The 24,216-nt window shown below is 35.3% G+C and overlaps 1 protein-coding gene across 2 annotated transcripts in view; it reads left to right on the top strand.

Annotated features, from left to right (window-relative positions):
• The first annotated feature begins 2,162 nt into the window (after positions 1 to 2,162).
• The window catches only part of LOC149793619 (uncharacterized), a 68,363-nt gene continuing 46,309 nt past the window's right edge, over positions 2,163 to 24,216 (top strand). For both annotated transcript variants that reach the window (XM_089967587.1, XM_089967585.1), the window contains exons 1-8: positions 2,163 to 2,763; positions 7,742 to 8,005; positions 9,772 to 9,872; positions 10,313 to 10,409; positions 11,327 to 11,434; positions 13,536 to 13,693; positions 17,222 to 17,606; positions 23,448 to 23,624. In XM_089967587.1, coding sequence (XP_089823713.1) covers positions 2,665 to 2,763; positions 7,742 to 8,005; positions 9,772 to 9,872; positions 10,313 to 10,409; positions 11,327 to 11,434; positions 13,536 to 13,693; positions 17,222 to 17,606; positions 23,448 to 23,624 — 1,389 coding nt within the window. In that variant the 5' untranslated portion in view covers positions 2,163 to 2,664. The remainder of the gene's footprint in view (positions 2,764 to 7,741; positions 8,006 to 9,771; positions 9,873 to 10,312; positions 10,410 to 11,326; positions 11,435 to 13,535; positions 13,694 to 17,221; positions 17,607 to 23,447; positions 23,625 to 24,216) is intronic.

Genomic DNA, 24,216 nt, shown 5'->3' with positions numbered 1-24,216 from the left:
ATAATAAAGAAACCAGAGAAAGATATTAAGCCTTACAAGTATGTTTCTATCTGGAGAAGGTAATATTAATTTATACGGAGCATTTGCTGAAGGTTACCAGCGTTTACATTTTGCATCGTTGATCACGTCAAATAATTTTCCATTGTAAAGTCTGGGTCTTTCATCTGCACTAATCATGGTTTGTATGTCTGAAAGATTTATACGATCTGTTTTAACTATAAATATATGTTGCTCAGATCCGAACAGTAGAAGAAACAAATTATCTAACGTCTATCTAATACAACTTTTTCGACAAAAGATGAAATCCTTTTGTTGAATTTAATGAACTTCATAATAACACTGTAATACATTAAATGTCAATGAAATTTTGAACAAAGAAAAGAAATACTTTATAGTAATTGTGCTTGTGTAACATTGGTAACAAAGTATTAACTCCTAATAGCATAACATCATTAAATAATTTACACAACTTTAATACACGCAGGTGCTTTCAAAATCTCTGGCTAACGGAATCATTAGTGAATGAATGATAAACGATTGAACAAAAAATTTAATATTATTAAGACTTTATGGTCTAAATTAAGTAATAGAAAAGAGCAAAAACCAACAAGATTTGTTTCAACAAATAATTTTTTTCCTATAGTACAAAATGAAGATTTAAAAGAACTTACAATATTGCGAATTAAATCCCAAACATTTCAAAAAGTTATATCATCTCCTCTAGCAAGGCTAATATATCTTGTGAAGACTCCGTAAATCCACTTGGGGTCAATTTGGACTCAAAGCTACAGCGTAATCAGCGAATGGCTGAAATTTTGTCAGAAAGCATCCAAACAATTAAATGTGCTCAAACGAATTGGAAAATACCTTATAACTGAAGAAGACTGGCTGTGTACAACTCTTTCATCATGGCAAACTTGAAGTATTGTCCCCTAAGCTGGCATTTCAGTAGTTTCACTAATATACCGCCCCCCCCCCCCCAACAAGCCCCAAAAGAAACCCAAACAAAAGAAACTTCCATGGAAGAGATCTGAGATTTGTTTTCAATGATTTCAAGAATCCTTAGTGTGAACTCTTGAGTGGGACAAATATTTCCGCTAAAGATCATGCCACTTGAATTATTAAAATTTGAACCAAGAACTGTTCTTAATCTTTTGGTATGTAAATAACGGAGATATTGTTTTTAAATCATCCACGTATGGGTTACACCATTTTAGGTATGCAGCAGCAGAAAACTACGGAATTCTGCCCCATCCCCCGCCTCCAATAATATACGAACACCCACAAATGTTAACCATTTTAAATCCCTCTTTAAGACCTGGTTTGGGAGCTTATTATGTAAATTCTCTATATGTAAACATAATTAAAAATGTTGCTACTGCTACCTTAATGTTTAGCGTGTTAGTTTCTTGTCTTGCGTACATACTTGTAGCATTTGGCTGCCCTAAATGTTGGTTTGTGAAGTTTACACCTGGTTTTCTTTTGATTTTTCTCCCTTTGGATGATGCTTTTAATAGTGATACACTTCCGATGTATCAAAACGTATCATATCTGTGTGCTTTTATATGTTTGGCATTTTCTTGTCCTTGTCCTTGTATATTAAAATCAGTATGCATGTAAATGGTATCTAAGTATGTATTGGTCAGCCATTATTTCTAACCAGTGTATATTACACCACATGTAGTTGTAAAATATATTATATTAATGTAAATTGACTTCTATGCAATTAATTTAATAAAAAAATGTTATTGTGGTGGTGGTGGTGGGGTTATAGTGGAATGGCTAGGCATTACGCATGTGTACTTTAACACTGCATACAGTTGAAGAGAGAATAGAACTATTTTCGCGTGAAATGATTTTCCTGGATGGATTATTAAAATATAAATTATAAATGGGGAGAGGTGCGCAGTTTTGGCAAAGAAGCATACTTTTATAACTAGACACAATTAAAAAAAAATATTTGCGTGTTTGATTGTTATATTATTGTTTATAGTCGCTAAAATAGTTCGAACGAGCTAATGTTTCTTCTTGTCTACAACAACAACCACTACCAAAAGATAAGAATAAACAACAGTAAAATAAACCACATCGCAATATGGTTTAGCTTGTTTACTATTTATAGTTATTTCCCCTTATTAGCTTCCTCACGTTTGAAACGACAAATAGTATGCCACAACATACCCAAATCGATCCGTGCATATGAGTCTTATCATGTCAACATAATCTCTCATCAAGGAAGAAGTCGTGTTCTATATATCAAACTCCGCCAGCCAAAGTTATAAATTTACGAAAGGTTTCTATTTTAGTGAAAGAATCCCGTTACGGATTTTGCACATCTGAGATACACAACGTGAACCTGGCAACCAACCAAACGTCAGTATGCTTCAATTTGCGTCCCAATTTCAGTATGACAGAGGGTCTAATTGGAAAGTCATAGAACCGATGAACCTACTCTAAGAACACATGAACACATTTAACCTATCATGCAAAGGCTAATTTTAAAAGTTACATTTAGGGTCTAGTTGGGTGAGGCTTGGGTGATGTCACATTACTTTTCCATTGTTCTGCGACAAAGGCAGGTTCTTCAGTGACTAATAGTGTACACTTGTGGAATCGTGTTAAATGAGTTGATGAACATAAAACGTTGACAGCTACATTTCAAGAATGAGTGACTCGATCGATCAGTTTGAACTGATCAAGAATATTGGAAAAGGCAGCTACGGTGAAGTCACACTTGCTCGACACAAAAGAGATAGAAAACAGGTAAAGTACCTTTAAGACAAAGAGAGACTTATAATGAATTTCTCAGATGAGTTCGAAAATATGGAAAGTATTTTCAGGAGAAACTTCTGATATTTTTTTCATTCAATGAGTGTATTTTGTATCCATCTTCATTATCATACAAATCTAAGACAACTGTGTCCATTGTTCAAAACAAACTCAAAAACCCTATACCCCCCCCCCCCCCATGTAAATGATTGCAATGGCTTGCTTATCCATTATCCAGGCAGCACCTAGCACCCCCACCCCCCGGACAGTAATCTAGGGGTCTTAATTCAAAATTAATCACATTTGGCATTGATTGCATCAGTGAAGATTGGTCATAGAATATTAAAACTCTTATTGTAAACATTATGGTGACCACCATAGCAGTCATGCAAAACTAGTTTTCCTCATACTTGTGTGATATGCACAAGTCTTTGTGGTGAAATCACCCAGTACTATGACCTTTTTTCATTTCTTATGATTTATAATAGAATTGTTAAACTATCCGGCTGATATATTTGTCCTTTTTTTTTAGAGTAAAAATTAGTCACCACCTATGAACTAGCACAGTGTGGTTCTGACAATCAACTTTCTTACTGCCACACTCACTGGAGATTTAAATACCTGCAATTTCCATTCTCAGAACAAAATTTTGAAGAAAATCTGACTGGATAAACTTGTTTAATTACATTCAAACATATTTTGACACTTTTTGTATTTTAAAATGGAGCATTCACTTAGAGTGCAAAGTTTTTTATTTGAACCTGTGGTAATCATACTGAGCTATATATCTGCATCATTTGGTAAATATTGAATGATGAAATAAAAACTTATTCATGCTGACATAGACAGTCATGAATTCTACTTTAAATAATACATGATCCCATGATAAATCAAATATCTGGATGAACTTTTGATTTAGAAATTCAATTCTTTTGCAAAATACAAAACTGTGAAGTGGAAACTAAATATTCATGTGTCTTACAAATTACATGAATCAGCTGTGTTTGGTTAGGTTTTCATTGTTATCATTGAGAAATCAGTAAAAATTGAGAAACATCGATACCCACTTACAAATACAGTGTCTGAGAGTGAGACTTCTAGTGCATGTACCAGATTTCAATTTCAGTACATGAATTTTCCATACATGCATGAGCCTAATTTGTGGTATGTTGTAAATGCTGCTTCTGCTTCATTGGATTTTAATCATTTACACTTATTCTCTTGCACAACTTGTTATTTTGCATGCATTTGCATGCTACTTAATTTGTGCAGTTATTTGCTATTACCATGCCACAAGAGCAAGTCAGGCACAGGTGCCCTGAATATCCCCCATAAAACCATCACCATCCATACAAGCAGCACTGGTTTCCTTAATTCATTTATTTGAATTCTATGCCCAGTTTTCTATTTGTACCACGCTGTCCCTCACCTACAGCCAAAGATGTGAGATTCACATTCGATTAGAATACTCTTGAGTTGTGAATTTTCCGACTGTGCACTAGTTTATTAAGTTTCTTGTACTATGCAATGGCATACATTTATTTTCTGAAACATTTGCCACAGCATTTTGGCTTAATTAGCCATAAATTTTTGTGATCTTAATTCAGGTGTTTGACATTGTGAGTTGGTAAGGTAACCAATCAGAATCATTTCTACTGCCAATCAAATTTTTGGTCCAAAGAGAGCTTTTTTGGCTTAGAATTAAAGCCCTATGTGATAATTGTATTTATGCCTTTTTTGTAATGGGTAGGTGTCATGTATGCTATATGCTGTATGTAAGTGATAGATGTACATGTTCCTTGTAAGTGTTATGTTGTGTATATATATATATATTTATATATATATATATATATATATATATATATATATATATATATATATATATATATATATATATATAGTGGGCGTGAGGAGTATTTTTGGGTCTGGGTTTCTTCATTGGGGATGGCAATTCTTTTGTGTATGTTTGGGGCTTTTTTATTTGGAGTGGCAATTTCTTTTCAGTTATTCTCTTTTTCCCCAGAGTCTTCTCAAATCTCTGTCCTGGTGGTCTTCTATCATTTGCTTCTTTTCCTGCTGTTTCATTTTTCACCAAGTATGCTCATTTGTTGTCGTTGTTTCTCATTCTTCTTCTGTTCCTGATCTTTGTTATTTCTAGTACTTTTTCCCTGTTGTCCTGCTTGAAGTTTATTTCCTTCCTTGATCTTTTTTGTATCTTCTGTTTTGGTTACCTTCCCTTGTCCTGCATTGTTTTTGTCTTCTGCCTTTGTCCTGCTTTTCTTTATTGCTTATCTTTCTGACCATTTGGTCCCTTGTATCTTGTTTTCAGTTGTTGTTATACACCTTGATCTGATTGATCATTTGGTTGGTTTCACTTCTTTAATGTTACTTTTTGACATTTCTGACTGTGGTATTAGTTAACTTAGCTTTCATTGTTTGAGTGATTTTGCTATCTTTTAACGTTTATGGCCTTAGTTTACAATGTATATGTTGATTTTATTGTGGTATTATTATTATTATTCCTATTTTGATGTACCCCAGCCACTGTTTTTGTACTTGTTGCTTTAAGTTAGTGTCTTTCGGCCTCTCTGACTATTTGTTTGTTGTGGTTTGTAAGATTATAACTTATTTCAGCTTTTATTGTTGTTAGTTGAAGTACGTTAATCTCACCTAGGGTGAAATTTACCTCTGTCTCCAATGGTAGAAAAATATTGTATTAGTATTTTTCATTGATATCTATTTTAATGACTATTTCTTGCAGTGATCGGACTAGTATTACTAGGTCTAATTTGATTTTTATTCATTATGTAAGTGATGTTAATGCACAATTTGCATACTTTTTGATGTAAATGTAAATAATGTCATGATGTAGTACATTGATTCTCAGCAGTCAAGTACTGTACTTATATATAGGGAAATAAATTAAGTAGGAGTTTTGAAACATAATTTGACAAATTTAATTGGATCCATGACATTACAGATATTATAACACAAATTCAGATATAACATGGTCGTGCTGTGGCTCCCAAAATTTCATATACATGTAGTTTTCTCATACATGAAAAAAAAAATCTTTCTTAAAAGTACTAAAGAAAACATTAAAAAGTTAATTATCATTTTGGGGAAGAGATTGCGTATAAATAATACAAGACGATTGTGGCTTGGCTCCTGCAATTTTATATGTATTTTTCTCATACATGAAAAATTAGTTTTTTCTTCTTAAAAAGTACAAAAAATAAAATGTAAAAAGTTTATTTTGGGATCGCATAGGGCTTTGCCAATGTTGCAAACTTGGATTTTTTTCTTGATTATTGGTGGCAAAATATACCATCTGGCGATTTTTTTTATTGGTGACATTGTTGGCAGTTTAATCTTGTATATACAGCCGTTGGTTTGGAGTGGAGTAATTCAGATGCCCCATGAAAGGAAGCCGCAGACTCAATATAAAATGCACTGAAATTTATCTATTGTTACATAAACAAATTCATTGTCCATATTGACAAACCATCTGAACAGTGCATTGTTATATCATAATCTGCCTATCTTGACATCTAGCATAAGTACTGTATGTTGTGAGATATCCACTTTTTTGTTGTTGACTTTTCTGGTAACGGAGATCAACTGGGCGAGGCATTATCTCGTAATCTATCTTTCGTCGGATTTTCGGCCGCTCCCTAGTAATTAGTATTTTAGTATCAAAGCAGTTGGAGTAAAGTGTCTTGCCAAAGGACACAACATGGTAGCAGACCTGGTGGTAATATTCCATTGTGCACCCTTTTGGTTGCAGCATGCTAACTATGGTCATCATTGGTTGTCTGTCTTGACATGCAGGAGAATGCATCAGGCCTATTCTGTATCCCTGAGTCCACTGATGGTCCGTGTACATTGAAATGACTAATTACCAATGGCGGACCACTTATCCTTGAATATGATCTCTCAGTTTATTAGCGATCATCATTTGTGAAATATTGGAGTATTTAACGTTTTAGAAAATGTATATTTTTATATAGCTGAGGGTCCAGGTAATCCCAGATCACTTAAAAATGAACAGGTTGGTTGATTAACGCTCTCAAAGTAAGGGCCATTGCATAGAAGGGATGAGAAAAAGTCATGAATTTTCCATAAAATAATAACTGAATGAGTATTAAAAATTTATTAAATTGATTGAGGATCATAAACTCCTTACAAAATACAGAAAGAAACTTACCTATTGGTGAGTGAATTCTTTTTATGTAAGAAATGGCGATTGAGGTCACATTGGTTTTCCTTAGCAGAAGGTCCATGTAGCTTAATTATAACAGGTTGTAATCGCTAAAGAATTTCCAGGGTCTTATATGCTTTTCATATACTTTATCATTCTCTTTTGCAGGACTGTTATCACAGTTATTAATGTATTATGAACATTTTTTCCAATATTGAATAAGAGACGCAGTCACTTCCATGTCATTTATGCACAGTCTGTCCTTGAGTTTGTATTGCTATGATACATCTTTGTACAAAGGCGTTGTATCGATTATGTTATAATATAACCATCACATCATTTGGAGCATTGATTTTGCGAATGTTATCTTAAATGTATACATGTGCATCGTCCAATCAGAGTTGATGCATGTCCATAGAGATCCTAATTGATCAATATAGGAGGAATGGAGAGGAAGCAATTAAAGATATTCGAATGTTCTGAAACATTTCTTGGATTTCCGCTTCGAGTTGCGAGCGGAAATCCGCTGAGCAGGAGGCCAAGCCTCTGTTGAAATTGAAGCCAGAGCATATGTTAGAGCAAATAGCAAAAACGAAAACAAATTCTACGATCAGTAAAATTAATTGTTAACCAAGGGAATCATTTTACACCTGGACTTAAAATTCACTAGAGTAGGAATGTTTCATATTTCAGCCAATCATCTACCTGCTTTAGATCTTTGTTGGCGCTAAAATTTTCTCATAGTTCATAATCAGTACTGTATTTTTTCAGTATGTACTGAAGAAAATAAATCTGAAGAAAGCCTCGAGTCGCGAGCGGAAATCCGCTGAGCAGGAGGCCAAGCTTCTGTCGAAATTGAAGCACCCAAACATAGTGTCATACAAAGACTCCTTTGAAAAAGATGGCTTCCTCTACATTGCAATGCAGTACTGTGATGGAGGAGATTTGTATAATCGGCTCAAAGAACAGCATGGAGTTCTTCTGGAGGAAAGGCAGCTGGTGGAATGGTTTGTTCAGATAGCTATGGCACTTCAGGTATGTTTACATGCCATTGCTACTATCATACCTGTGTGACCATATACAGTTTAGCAGGGTTCTTAGTAGATACGTTCACTTGGGTTTTGATGTTTGGAATTTAAATGTGACCCATTTCTGATAGACGCATCCAGCCTGTGTGTTTTGTTGCACGTTGCTTTGGGCCTGAGCATCAGTCTTAATTACCCTTCATTCAGCTCTGGCATAATTTCTTACTAAGCATGTGCTATCCAGAATAAATTGACTATGTGTTATTGATTGACATTTCCTACACTACTGTTTTAACCTTATCGGCCAATAAAATCATACCTATGTAAAATATATGAACTAGTTAGAGCTAACAGGTCACTAGTATGGCACTTAGGTCTACATAATTAAATTAAGGCTAGACAGTTTTTAGATTTTCTTTGACATTTATGATAGAGGAAGAAAAATCAATGATACTTGGTTGGATTAGCTTTTGATCAAATATCAGCATTTGTTTGATTGTCCATAAAATTATGTTCATTTAGACAAAACAGGAAAATATTTCTGCTCACAAAGTAACTTGTCAGAGGTAAGTCGACAAGCTTTAATTGTTTCATTGGTAATTAACTTGCTTCACCTGGTGAATCGTTTTAAAAATCTGGGTTGTTTAATTGATATATCATTCAGTAAGAATTTAATGGACATTATGTTCAGTGATTTTGTGCTTTCAAATTACTCAAGATTGAATAACAAAATAGAATAATTTTGTTATATTACATGTATATGTGACCTGCTAAATCACATTGGCTCAAAGAAGTGCATTTTCTTTTCTCTCATTGAGCACTTAGTAATTCCATTGAATATTTAAATAAATAATTCCTTGAAATATACCTGAACACATCTGTAAATTCAGTAAACAAATGGATTCCACAGACTGATCTTAAAAACAGGAATGCATTATTTATTCACCATGTCCATATATATATATATATATATATATATATATATATATATATATATATATATATATATATATATATATATATATATTCACTTGACATAGATGTACAAATTTGTTTCTAGAACTTTCTAAACTCATAAACAACATATTCATAACCTACAAACATATACAAAAGTTGATCATGTAAACGGCCTGTTTACAAATGACCATTATCTTAAAGTACAATCTAGAGTCGTGGACAAAGAACACAGTATAGCTGTCTATAACCCAGTTAATCCATTTATGTCAGGAGGAAATGAAACCTTTGGCTTTTGTTTTTTTAAATAATTTTTATATATTTCTTGATGAATTCCATATTTACTCAAAGCCTGATCAGAATTGCTAGAGTTATTATTACAACTTATCACAGATACATCAACATCGGTACAGATATATATTTGAGTATTTAATGATAGAGGTATATTTTTTATTGCATGCAAAAAATATTTTGAAATATTTTGAAACAAAGGCATGTAATGCTTCAACAAGAGTTAGGAATAAAGAATAAGGTGCACTCATAGTAGGCATTTTTCCTTTTTAAACTTAGCTGAAATTTGACTTTTCATATTGGCAATCCTACATGGATATCTTACAAGAGAAAAACCTATCTTCACTTTTTTGGTGTAAGGGGTGATCTCAAGACAGGTTTATTTATATATATATATATATATATACATACATACATACACACACACACACCACACACACACACACACACACACACACACACACACACAGAGCTTTAATTGCTCACCTTCTGCATATTTAAGTACATGCTTTATGTTAAATTCCTTTTCAGTACATGCATGAAAGGAACATTCTTCACAGAGATTTGAAAACACAAAATATATTCCTGACAAAGAGCAAGATTATTAAGGTTGGAGATTTAGGAATTGCCAGGTCTGTAAACACCAAGGGAATGTTAGCCTTTTGTTAGAGGAAAAAAAGACTTAAGTGGAACACATTTGTAACAATAAACAATGTAAATATAGTTTTCACTGATTGAGGCATACATAGATTTTTGGTGATCCTTTTCACTCGCTATCAGATATTTTGTCATCTTTGAAATTGCATGTACAAAAATGAATATCTTAAATGACAGTTTAAATATATGTATATTTTGCTGCAAGATTTGTATCAGAATTCTTATATGAAATAACATACCCAGAGCTAATCTAAATGGAGGTTATCACAGCTTCCCTAACAGTTTTTTAAAAAAACTTTTGGGTTATTTTTTACCGGTACTTCAGTCAGTTAGATAAATATCGACTTTGGGAATGATAGTTCCATCTGTGCGATTATAGATTTTGTGAATTCTTGTTTTTGTATTCTCATTTCAGAGTATTAGAAAGTTCTACAGACATGGCAACAACTTTAATAGGCACTCCATATTACATGAGTCCAGAATTGTTTTCAAACAAGCCGTATAACCATAAGGTGAGACGGACTGGCCTATATTCACCCACTTGTACATGTCAGGAATGAGTATGAGACAAAAGACACTGATTATTGCAAGGAGACTTTTAATGTTAAATTTTATAGATTTGAAATTGAGCCATTGTTATGATGTATTCAGTTAACATATCTTGGATTGTTCCTACCCGACTGTTAATTTGTCATCACTTCTTAACTGTAACCTTATCTTTGGTGGTATGTGAATGCTACTCAGTGATCATTGTTAAAAAGAAAAGACTCTTTGTACTCTTCTATTTTTACTTCATGCCTTTTGTGTGTTGTATTTCATGATGTGTCAAGCTCCAGTTATGCCAGTAGTAATATACATTTCATTGTATCAATTAGGACAGTGGTAGTTTACATTTTATTGTATCAGGTATGACATCAGTAGTGTACATTTTAATGTGTCAATTATGACAGCATTGGTGTACGTTTTATTGTATCAGTTGTGACAGTAGTAGTGTACGTTTTGTTGTATCAATTATGACAGTAGAATGGTACATTTTATTGTATCAATTATGACAGTAGAATGGTACATTTTATTGTATCAAATTAAAAGCATTATAGTTACATCATCTCAATTAACATATTTACATTATAATATATAAAATTGAGATTAATGACATTACCAAATTAATTGCCCTTTTTTGTCATGTTTTGTTTGTTGTTATTTGAGCAATATTGATCTTCCTAGATTTTTCACATTTGAAATATAGCTGTGTCTTTGATGAATATGAATCAGTGTTGTGTATCATTGTCAGTAAAAGGTATTATGTACCATTGTCAGTAATAGTAACTGATTGTGACTTCCTCTTTTTTCAAGACATAGCTCCTTTAATTTGATACTGGTAATTGATTGAATGAAATGATTAACATACTGTTTGTTTCATCGATTTCAGTCTGATGTATGGGCCCTTGGGTGTTGTGTATATGAGATGGCAACGTTAAAACATGCATTTAATGCTCGAGATATGAACTCACTAGTCTATAAAATTCTCAAAGGAAGAGTAAGTATATTGCATGTTTATTTACATTCAATTTAACATAGATCTCATAAAGCCTATTGAATGCTTTATCAATACTTAAAGATTCATGCGAATTGTCAGATATCTTTGTTCCTGTATCACTTCCCAAAGAAACTGGAGGAAAACAGTTCATTTGCAGCTCCATGACTGACAATAAAATTAAATTTTCTCCAAATTTCGTCTGTCTAGATGATTACGAGTCAGTTCAATTTTTAGGTTATTCGTGGACATAATCTTGGATAATTTTTCCATAATATTTTATTTTTTTATATTTTTGTTGTATGTTTTAATAGTTCGAAAAAAGCTGTTTCAAGGCATTATCATATAGGTGTAACTTGCTAGCTTTAAAAGCACAATGATAAATGTGTTTGGCTTTGCCTGAGGTTAACCAGTCATGACATCCATGAGATTGTGGTATTGGTCATAGACATTGCACCAGTATATTTAGATAAAACACATGGTTAGTTTGTTTACCGTTATTAGACTGGCTAATCCCCATTTTCAGCTGTTCCTTCCATATGGGACAACCAGTTTTGTTCATAATGCATTAGAAAATGATGATAACAAGATGACTTCTAAACTTTAAATTTAAAAATTGTAAAATACATGTCTAAGTTGGTAATGACTTTTGAAACTAAGTCAGCTATACAATATTTGGATTAATTCAGTTCTTTTAACATATTCTCAATTTTATGGGCAGTCAGGGTGAAGCAAACATTTACTGTTATTAAACTTTACTTAAGTCCAAATCTCACTCAAAATTATTGGGACAAATCAAGCTGCTGAATTTGTCAGTTTTAAGTAAGCTGAGTGGTTTAAAGCACTCACCTGTACCTGTCAAAGCCATCAAGTTTGAGTCTTGGGCTAATGTGGGTATGTGAGAAAGCTTGCCAGTAGTTTCTTGTGATTTGGTATTTCTTAGTGTGATTTTTCCAGGTTCTTCCTCTTCCAGTTACATTGGCCGCCATGTTTAAGCTATCTTGCACTGAGAAATGACATTAACTCCAAAGAAACAATAAAAACTATAATTCGATCTTGATATGGGATTATTGATCATATACCAAGATATTATCATTTGATGCACTGATATTGGTTGCTGGAACAGTTGTTCCTATCAATCATGTGTAGCAAAGTCATACACATGCTGCTTAACAGTCCATTAACTTTATGCTTCACATAATTTTATGAAAATGATGCACTTTAGCACTGTGTATTGTTAAGAAGTGCAAACTGTTTTATAATTAAAAATATGAAGAATGGACCTTAAGAGATTGTGATATGAATCACTGGTTTAAAAAAATATTTAGTTTTAACATTTCTCCCCACAATTTAAACAACTCTTCACCTAAATATTAAGCAGGTTTAATACTGATAATGTTTTCAGTGTTTTGATGACAAATATCTGGGAAACCTTTTCATCATATTTTTAGGATTATATATTTATTCTTTTAATCAGGTATGTACCAACAATAACATAAATTTCATTTTATTCCTGGATTATTTAGCAATATTGAAATTGCTCAAAAACAAAATAGTTTTTGGGCACCCAAAAATTGGACACAAATTCTATAGTGTTTAAAACTTTAAAGGGATCTATTGTATTAACCATCCTTGCGACCAGAATCTTTAGGTTTTGATCCTTCACTTCCAGTTTTCAAAACTGGATAAACTAGACTTGGATATTTTTGTTGAAATGTGAGTCTTAACTTCAATTTCTATAATTCTCTTGAGATGTCTTGTTCAGTGTTAACCTAGATGTGAGACTGCTATATTTCCTCTAGATGTAAAATGCCCGTAACACTTGTGATATTTTCCCAAGCTGTAAAATGCCTGTAATACTTGTGATATTTCCCCAAGATGTAAAATGCCTGTAATACTTGTGACATTTCCCCTAGATGTATAAGGCATGTAGTACTTGTGATATTTCCCCTAGATGTAAAATGCCTGTAATACTTGTGATATTTCCCCAGATGTAAAATGCCAGTAATACTTGTGATATTTCTCCTAGATGTAAAATGCCTGTAATCTTTTGATATTTCCCCTAGATGTAAAATGTCTTTAATACTTGTGATATTTCCACTAGATGCCACAGATGCCAAAACAGTATTCTGCAGACCTAATCCAGTTGATAAAATTGATGTTACATCAGGACCCTGGTAAACGACCGACAGTCAACAAAATACTAAGGGATCCATACATTAAAAAAAATATAGCTATATTCCTGGAGGAAACCAGACAAAGGTAATGTTTTCATATCTTTGGCTTAAATACTCCAGAGGAAAAGCAAAAAACATTTGCAGACTTAAAATTTTGTGCTTTACATTATGGAACTAATTTTATGATATCAAAATTTGGTGTATTGATGTTTTTTCTTTCTTGATATAAGCATTGGAGAAAGTTTCATTTCTATTAAATATTTAAGGATTTTTTTAATGCCATTAAGACAGAGTGTAAATATAAAATGATTAACTGTTCTTGTTATTTTCAGTCAGCCTGTGGAGGTGAACATACCTCTTAATGGCACCTGATTGGTCAGTCTAAGAAGGTGAACATACCTCTTAATGGCACCTGATTGGTCAGTCTAAGGAGGTGAACAGACCTCTTAATGGCACCTGATTGGTCAGTCTAAGGAGGTGAACAGACCTCTTAATGGCACCTGATTGGTCAGTTTAAGGAGGTGAACATACCTCTTAATGGCACCTGATTGGTCAGTGTAAGGAGGTGAACAGACTTTAATGGCACCTGATTGGTCAGCTACATACCTGGTTATTTTAATAATTTGACTGGGTGTAACACCTGTACAGATCTTGCCAAGTAGTTTGAAAACCCTATCTTCAACCTTAGCATAATTGCTGAGATTAAGTTGTTTGGACTTTAGAAATACACTCTGCACCATTTTGAGTCAAAAGTTTTTATAGACTTTGCTATGTCTAGAAATTATAGCATCAGATGTGTATTGAATATGCTGAATCAAGTTACCCCATTTGCTTTTACAACTCACTAAATTGTGACTGCTTTGGTGGTGTTACATGGTTAGAGCATCTGCCTTGGATGTGGAGGTAACAGGTTTTTACCCTGGGTGAGTCATACCAAATACTTATAAAAATGGTATTAACAGCTGTCTCGCTACACATTCAGCATTAAGAGGTTAGTGTTAGGACTGGTTTGCCTAGTGTCAGGATAATCTGACTGGGTGGGACATCATGCTACATGTTTGTGTAATTATGCTACAGTGCTAGACATCACAGTAAACTGCCATGCTGCAGACATTGTAGCGATATGACTGAAAAATTGTTAAAGCTTTGTTAAAAATCAAAATTACACACACACACTAAATTGTGGGCAAAAACCTTGACTGTCAGTGCCTTGATGTGGGCAGTAAAGCAGGCCACCATGGTTATCTTTTTTCCATTGACCTAAGTGTTAGTGCAGATTGCATTTACTCAAGATCAGTCTATATTGCATCAGTGAAGTTGGCAGAGCCAAGTAGTAATGTTCATCAGTCAGCCTTTCTCTCCATCTAGCTGTCAGTTCTGTCTGTTAGCAGTTTGGTTTCTGAAAAATACCTTTAATGGAGTGTATTGGATTTCAGTTAATATAGTTTAAAAAGTACAATCTTTGATTCCGTTGATCTGTAAATGTCTTACTTCCATGTTTATATTTATATCTGCATCATACACACTTGTAACGAAACAGAACATGTAAGGAACTTGAGTTTTGATTGGCTGTTGAAGGCATAAGGAACATGAGTTTTGATTGGCTATTGAAGGTATAAACTACAATCCCATTTCTTATCTCCAAGCCCAGAGTAAAATTTGAAGTTGACATCAATCTTTAACACATTATCATATACAAGCTAATCTGGACCTCGTTGAGTCCAAAGTTTTTATGACTCTTATATTTCAATGCAAGTCTGTTTGGATGTAATCAGTAAACAACCACAATCTGCATTCCCAGTTCATTTCATCAACTGATGGGAATATCCCATCTAGTAATATTTGCTGTCACAATTCCCCCAAATACAGATGGTTCATACTGTCTCTGCAGATTCTGTCATGGAATTGCAGACAATCAGATACATTTTTGAGTATTACATTTATTGCAAGACCACTTCATTTTTGATGAGAAAACTTATATTAAAATAAAGAAACAAAATAAACCCATCACCTCAACAATAATGACTTTGATAACTGATTTTGAAGCCCACCATAGATTGGAATCTAGCAGACTAATTTGGAACACACTGCTAGATGTACACAAGAACGTTGATGTTTATCAGTTTATACTTTACAGGGCTTAGTAAGAATTGTCCCAAGCACTTGTTCTTGGGATGAGTAAGTTGGATGAGTTACTTGTTCCTGTTCTCATTATAGTCAACACAGTACACTTTTCCATTACATTTCTTATGCTTTTACTAAAGAACCACAGACACCTGATGCAAGCATGATGCTGAAACGGGTCTAAGCCATATAAATATTATGCTCCTTAGCTAAACATGTAATGAAAGGTTTGTAATAAAAAAAATGCAGTTGCACAACACATAGCCCTTGATTTCTTAGTGGTATTTGTGTCTAGGCGACCTTCTTTTCCTTTTAATGTCTTTTTAAAAATAAGGAAAGGGAGAAGTTAAGTGACAGAAAATGTCAGAACTTCATTATATTCATCTGGTCAGACATGGTTGCACTTGACATAGATCACCAGTATTTCCTAGAGTGTGCAATTTTATTAACACATTGACATGCCAGATTAAATATTCTAGACAATATGTATATATTTATGTAATTACTTTTAACAAGAAAATGTCAAGAACCTGCATTTGAGAGAAGAATTCCAACTGTCTCAATTTCCACCATCTTTCATACTTAATGATACAGTTTTGGTCAAGCCTCCATTCTAGATATCTGCACATGGGCAAAATAGAATAGAAGATTGGCCAAAGGAATTGGAACAGTTCTAGGTCATTATAGCAACTAGATTTTGATAAGTTGGCAGTCATTTTGATGTTATCTTCTTGATAAATAGATTACAACAGCATGCATTGTGTGAAAGTTGGTGGGAATCTACTGAGACACTTTAAAATACTCATTTCATATGCAAGTTGTCGACATTTTTCGTATGAAAAGTAATTACATGGGTATAGAAATATCTGCTGGCATCTTCCCTTTGGCATGACAATGTATCTGTAAAGGTTAAGTCTTGAAAATACAGGTGATCCATGGCAACTGTAACATTGCATGACAGATGAAAAATCATAGAAATTAAATGTGTTCCAGTTTAGAACCATGAACAAAAATTTCTTTGCCTTGTCATGTACTACATCACTTGACCCTCTGACTTGATCACAGTTCTCAAAAGTGGCTGACAAATACTCATTCTCTAATAACAAAAACAGTTTAAGTTAAATATATTCATTGCAACACATTTATTTCTCACAACCAGCAAGGCTTGAAACTCCTACAGTCAGGACTCATCAATCAGCTATGCGTACACGTTCTGTCAAGTATATTTGAGAGGCATTTTTCACATTGTAAATTTCTCTAAAGTTTCTATAATTCATGATCAGATTATTTACATAAGCAATCCACAAATTTCAAAAACAAGAAAAATTGTTGTTTTTCTTCTGAAATCATGAAAATAGATACCATTAAAAAATAAACGAATTCACAATCATCAGTACATTTTTCGTTTCCAAATAAGTTGAACTGATCTTTGGTGGATTTTCTCAAAAACATTAGTGAGGATTTAAAAGTTCTTCATAATTCTTTCCAGTCGACGACCAGGTACTAGTAGTGGCCGTAGCCGTCCATCATCAGCTGCATCTCAGAGATCTGTACAGTCTGTACAATCTGTGGACTCTGTCAGGAGCAGACCGCCAGCAGTGCTGCCACCACCTCCTTTAGATTTAGTAGATAGTGGGTCAGTAGTAAGTGTGTCAAAAATAGAGATAGAAGCAGATGAGCCCCGTGTACCCGTACCAGCTCCACGAATTCTCAGCCATCATCGTAAACCATCAGACCAGGCCAACAGGGACCTGCATCCAATTGTAGAAGATAAAGTGTTACAACCACAGCAAGAAAAATCTGCAAAGCAGCTGTCATCTTCTGGATCTTCAGAAGATGGAAATGATACTGTTATTGCCAAGACAGTGAAAGAGGTTTGTTTCTGCAGTATCACATGTAGTCACAGAGGTTATAATTTCTAGACCTGTATCATATTATAGAGCAAGAACAGGTTTCATCATCATTCATTGTAAATGGGTGTTAATACAACTGTTTTGTTGTAAATGTAAGTCCCACCACTACTCTGTATTTGTGGTTTATAGCAGAATGTGTTTTTGACCAATAATAAATAGAATCAGGTATTTTTAGTTTGGTGCTTTAGGGCACAGCAACACAAGTAGGTTATTTAGTGCCAGGGCAGTTGGAGTTGCCCAAGGACACACCACAGTAGTTTACCCAGGTTAGTCCAATAGTATAATTTGAACCTGCATACTTTTGATTGAGTCCAACAAGCCACCATGGCTCCATGAGGTATTTTTGTTTATTCATTATGCAATTAAGACAACTTGATAAAAAATTTCATTGTTGATAGTCATTTATCCAGAGAATGTAGTGATTTTTACTTATCTTGATATGTCTGGGGAAATCTTTGAAAATACCATTTTCATTGTAGAAAATGGAATTCTACAAGTGAGCAATGTTTGTTATTCTATCCTGGAAACAAGTGATTATGTGCATTATTCCATACTGGGAACAAGTGAACTATGTGTATTATTCCATACTGGGAACAAGTGAACTATGTTTATTATTTTTATACTAGGGTCATTTTTTTGTATGCTTTATATTGAATCTTTAACCAGCACTTATTTCACAGAAACAATAGAAGACTTTCCTTAGAGTGGTTGCATGCTCATATAGAAGGGAATACTGAAGGTCAATGTAACATATTGTTTCTCTTATAGTAGACCCAGGGAGGTCCACTACTTTGTAAATTAGGTGAAAATGGCTTTCCATCAGATATGACATTTTCTAAAAATTTACAAAACTTTTGTAAAAATGGAAATGGGTTTATCTGCAAGCATGGGTCATCATCAGAGAGTTATGGGTAATTGGCTCTTTATAACTGATAAGATTTGCCTGAATATCAGTTTGATCAGGTTTTAATATAATTTGTGTCTGCTTCCTTGGTTGAAGGTCAACATAATATGCACACACTGATGTAATTAATATAGCTTCCTTATCATGCCTTGTGTGTGCTTGAAGAGTTGGCTCCCTTTGTCTGTCTGAGCACTCTGTTCTGGAGTAACATTCTCTCTTCCACTATGGTCATGTGTAATTTAAACACATGCTTGAATTTTTAGACTGCTCTAACCCACAAATTTAAGTGGTAACAGTGTAACAGACATGCATGGTATTAGGCTCTGAGTACAACTAATACTATGACTATATTAGTCAATATGACCCAATCCTGGTTGTATAGACCCTCTGCTAATACAAGTGGGCAAATATGACTGATATGGGACCTATCTCATAGACAGTAAGAAAGAAACAAATTTAATAACATAGTAATGTTATCAATATTCACACCCAGTTTTTGTCAGCTTAGAGTTTTTCATTCCAATATAAACATTACTACCACTTGAATCCAGCCCTCCATAAAGGGCTCTTTTCTTCAATAGCATATAGACAAAGGGCAACAACTCTTGCATATTATCTTTACATCTCCTTGACACCACCAGGTATCACCAATTTTATGCCTTCTCTGTTGATCAGTCTACATCATGCAGAGACCTCTTGAGAATCCATTTAGTATGTGCATAATAACATATCTATGCCAGGTTATATACATTTGTTTTTACCAATTTTTATGTGAATTTTTCTCCATTTGCTAACTTTGCTATTTCAGACCATTAGCTTCAAAAGAGTTTTGTTGTTGCATGTTGTACTTCACGTTAGTTGCTCTTGCTATGTGTTTTCATTTGCTATGTTGTTAACATGTGGTTTTGTGACATATTAACACATTTTGGTGCATAGTTTATTAACCTTTTGTTGCTTTTGTTATTTCAGAATCTAAAGAATGATGACAAAATGTTCAGATGCAAGAAATGTTAAGCTCACAATGACAACCATGACTAATGCTTCACTTGTCACTAAGTTTGCTTCTCCTGGGACATGCAGTGTTTGCATGTCTTAGTCCAGAGATATGTAGTCTACTATTTTTTGCAATTTTATGGAAAAAAGACTGAAAAAGACACAAGTCCAGCATTGAACAATCTGATCTCTTGAATATTCATCCTATAACTGAATCAGTGGTGAGCCTGGTGGGGGAGGGGTGTCCTTGGACCCCCCCCCCCTTCCAAAATTGAGACAGAAAATGCCATCAGGTATGATAACCTCCACAGAAGTAGAAGAGCCATGGGCAGAAGTCTCACCATCACCACTCTCACCTTTATCGCTGCTGGAGCTGCAGGTGCATCACTTGCTGCAGGAGGTGACATATTCTTGAATTTGGGGCAAAGGTTGTCCCTAAGCTCATCTCATTACTCAGTTATAAGAAATGATAGTATGAGAGAGTGTACCACCTTTTCATTGCAGCCCACTGGGTATAAGTGCCCCTGTTTGCCTTGAGCATGGCCTTTAGGTCAGGACAGATGGTATTTGTTACAGATCTTTATGATCAATCAATGAAGGAAATGACACCGTACAGTAATGTCCTTGCTGTCAATCAAGCCATCCAACCATCTGAACCATAAATTCTCCCTTCCAACTATAGTTTAGTCAAGTCTGAAAGCTTTACAAATCCCATAGGGCCATGCAATATTGAATTGTATAGAGATCTAAGTGATAGATCCTTCTGTCTTTCCACTCATACATCACAGCAGGTGTTAGAACTCCATGGCAACCTTATTAATAGGATAGTCCGCTATATCTCTAATATTGCAAGGTTGGTTCTGGAGCTTTACAGGGATCTAAGTGAGAAATCCATCCATTTCTCCACTACTTTGACATGGCGAGTACTAGACCTGTACGGGGATCTTAATGAAAGATCTGTCCCGATCACTACAGCTACCGCACAACCATTTATGAAAACCCCAAGCCATCTGTATGGTCATTTACAGTCAACACCAGTACCTTCTATGCTCTTGGTGAGCCATCCATCCATGCTGGGGCATGTCCATCCAACAGGTACTGCCTTCTCTTTGTTTATGGCCTTCCCTTTTGGGTAGGTACAGAGACTCGTGTGGCTTAGACAGCATTACATTTTCTATGCCACTATAGAGAGGTAGGCAAAGATATCCCACAGCATCAGTTAGTGTATCCTGATGAGCTCTCCTTCTCTGAACCAGCTATGAAGAAGGCATTGTTTCATGGCCATGGTGGAGATTTGTAGGGCATTGTGAGCCTCTGAATGCCCTTCATCCCCTATCACCACAGAGGCCTTTATGGTCAAGGCCTGCTTCCTTTCATCTTCTACTACAGTCTGTCAAATTCAAAGAAAAAGCTAACTGCCTCTTCATCAGAATTAGCTATGGATACCAGAGGTTTCTTTTCTTCCCGTTGGTACACAACACACCAAGCTGCCTTCAGATGGAGCTTCTGGCCCATGATACAGAATTTGTCATCATCAGTATAACTCCTCCTTCTTTCTATAAAGTGGACATTAAGGTTTTCCACTCAACATCAAAGCTGGTTTGAAAAACTGTCACCACTTTGTCAATGTTAAATCTTCTGTCATTAGCAATTTTCTGGCTCACCTAGAAATCAGATAATGACCATGCATAGAAGTCCACAGCCTGGATCGCCAGTCATTAACAGAATATTGTACCATTCTATAGCAAATGCCCTAAATGTTTCTGCTAATCTTGACTTAGTGCAACTCTCAAATTCCACCCCACCTTGACACCTTTTGGGTTGCCCATTCTCTTTGGACAAGATAGAGGAAGTGAGGAGACAGGCTCTTGCTTCTTATCCTCAACAACACTATAGACTAGTGGTTAGAGCATCCACCTTGGATGCGGGAGGTCGTGGGTTCGATCCCTGGCAGAGTCGTACCAAAGACTTACAAAAATGGTACTAACAGCTGCCTCGCTTGGTGCTCAGCATTAAGAGGTTAGTGTTAGGACTGGTCGGCCTGGTGTCAGAATAATGTGACTGGGTGGACTGTCTGCAGCATGATGCCCCAATGCTAGACATCACTATAAACTGTCACATTGCAGACATTGTAGCGATATGACTGAAAAATTGTTAAAGCTACGTTAAAAATCCAAATCACAACAACAACACTATAGACTCAATCAGTCTCTAGCAAAGATGAAAGATGATTGGTGTCAATGGGATAAAGGATCATTCTCTGGACAAACACAGAAACAGACATGGCCCAATTCAAATCAGCCTGCTCAGTTTAGGATGTTGCCATACCCAGTGGTCATGGTGGAGGTGGGGCAATAAATAAAGTTTCACACATCCGGTGCAGCCCAAATTTCTTTGATTTGCCTACCTCAGAACTATTTATCAACATCCAGCTGTCGCATTTGGCTCTAACATCAGTCCATAGGTTTTCACCAAGATTTTTAATTAAGGGGTTAAACTAGGAAACTGATTCTGATCACTCCCCTCAGATAGTACAAGTCCTAAGTCAACGGTCTTCTTGATCTGGCAGTTGGTCTACCCAGGAGGCTGAATATTCTCAAACAGCCACAGTCATAGGTATTCCATCTCTGTCTAGGCCATCATCTCCTTCACCATGCTCTCTCCAGACTTTTGGTCATGGAGAGAATCTCATCAGCATGAAGACCCTCCAGTTTGAAGACATAGGAAGGTAAGTGGCATATATTCAGGGGGCTGTTGCAAAGACAGTAACATTGTCTCTTGAGTACTTAAATCCCAGAATTGGCTGAAATTATTCCCTGGCTTTATGGGGAGAATAAGATGGCCCTGATTGCCACTAAAGGCTACTGTTCCATGATAACTGACACATTCTGACATCATGGCAGATTATATATCAGTCATGATAAAGATCTCTCAGACCTAGCTAATTTTGACTTGAATAGACCAAAGTCCCTCACCCTGTTTTCTGAAATGAAATCTCTCATGGGTGCTGATATCCCTCAATTCAGACAAATTCAGGTCTTTAGCCAGGGTCCCATTGAAGCTCCTATCTTACAAAGCTGGCATGCAGGGTGAGCAAATTATGTGTGCTTTTTGTGGACATGAACTATCTTTAGTACAGATTAGATGGTTCCATGGTCCTTATGGCACAACCATCTTTAGTTCACATTAGCTGGTTCCATGGTTCTCATGGTACAACCAGGCATTATCACCAAGAATACGTTGCATTCATTCGGCAATCAGAACATTGTCATATGCTCCCTCTCTGTCATAGTCAAAAGAAGCAGCTTTGCATGATCACATCTGTGCTCTCAAAACACAGGGATACTTCGAGGAGATAGAAAATGACTCTTATCAAACCCTGTCATCGTGGCTGAAGCGGGTAATATACTCTGAGCTTCTCACGATAACAGAGTTGCCTCATGAAGATTTCAGCCCATGAAATTATAGCAATCTGAGCGAGTCTCACTTTCAAATGCAGTGTTTCAGTATGAGATATAATAGAAGTTATTGGCATGTGCTGAAAAATGTTTTTAACCCCACGAATAAATACATTTCCTGATCACATTATCATTAGGAGAATAGGTAATAAGGGAAGGGAATGCTGAGCATCCTACCTATAACCTAGGCAGCCTTTGTGGGAAGAAGAATTCACAAAACCAAACAAAACTGATACTGATGTACAGTTGACCATAAACTTATAGTCTGGAATTTTTGGGGTCAAATTTACTCAGATGCAATATAAAATAGCTCATCATTTAAATGTATTTGCGAAAAGTATCACATCTCATATACAGTGTAATAACTAAATGCAATAATATTCATTTATGCCAGAATATTATAATGTACAGTATTGACATGTTTAAAATGTTTCTCCATTATTGCAGGCAAGACCAGCAACGCCTAAAAAGAATGACAGCGCAGGGACACCCCAGAAAAAAAAGAAGAAGTCGGTGTTAACAAAGTACAGCAAAGATTCTCACAAGTCCAATGGTGAGGTGGACTCTTCCAGTGGTGACTCTGGTTTTAGAGCCCGCCCTTCTTCAAGGTCCGTATTTGAAAATGTAAGTATATTTACACAGGAAATAAAATTAATACCCATTTCCAAGCCAAGCTTTTGTATCATAGCCGTCTGATTTGCTAACTGAAAATCTGTATGCAATGAAGGAAACTTTACAAACCTTCTTGGTAGGACTGTGGAGTCCAGATGGTTTAAAGCACTTGCCTTTAACTAATGCTGCCATCCCACCTCGGTCTGGTTCTGAGTCTTCAGCTTAACCAATGTGGGTCTGTGAGAAAACATGCCAGTAGCTTCTAGTGGGTCAGCGGTTCTTCCTGGGGTTTTGCCAGGTTCTGTCTCCTCTTGTTATACTGGCAGCTGTGTATAGCCTATCATGTGCAGAAAACTGACGTTATACCCAAAATAATAACAGCAGTTCATAATGAAATATTATTGACTGTATCTGACATTTTCAGTGCATTTACCTGAAAACCCCCCAACAAAATCCCCCCCCCCAAACCAGCAATATTTATAAAGAACATAATCCTTCAAACCATGTACTCAGTGCTCAGAGGCTACCAAAATACTTGATTTGGGCTACCGTATACTGAAGGCCAGTAGTCAAGTGGGCTAATACATGCTATCATTAATATTTG

This window comes from Sinohyriopsis cumingii, chromosome 8 (genome assembly GCF_028554795.1).
Source record: "Sinohyriopsis cumingii isolate HCF-2022 chromosome 8, ASM2855479v2, whole genome shotgun sequence".
Lineage (NCBI taxonomy): Eukaryota > Metazoa > Mollusca > Bivalvia > Unionida > Unionidae > Sinohyriopsis > Sinohyriopsis cumingii.
The sequence above is the reverse complement of the archived record's forward strand: the minus strand, read 5'-3'. Positions and strand labels throughout refer to the sequence as shown.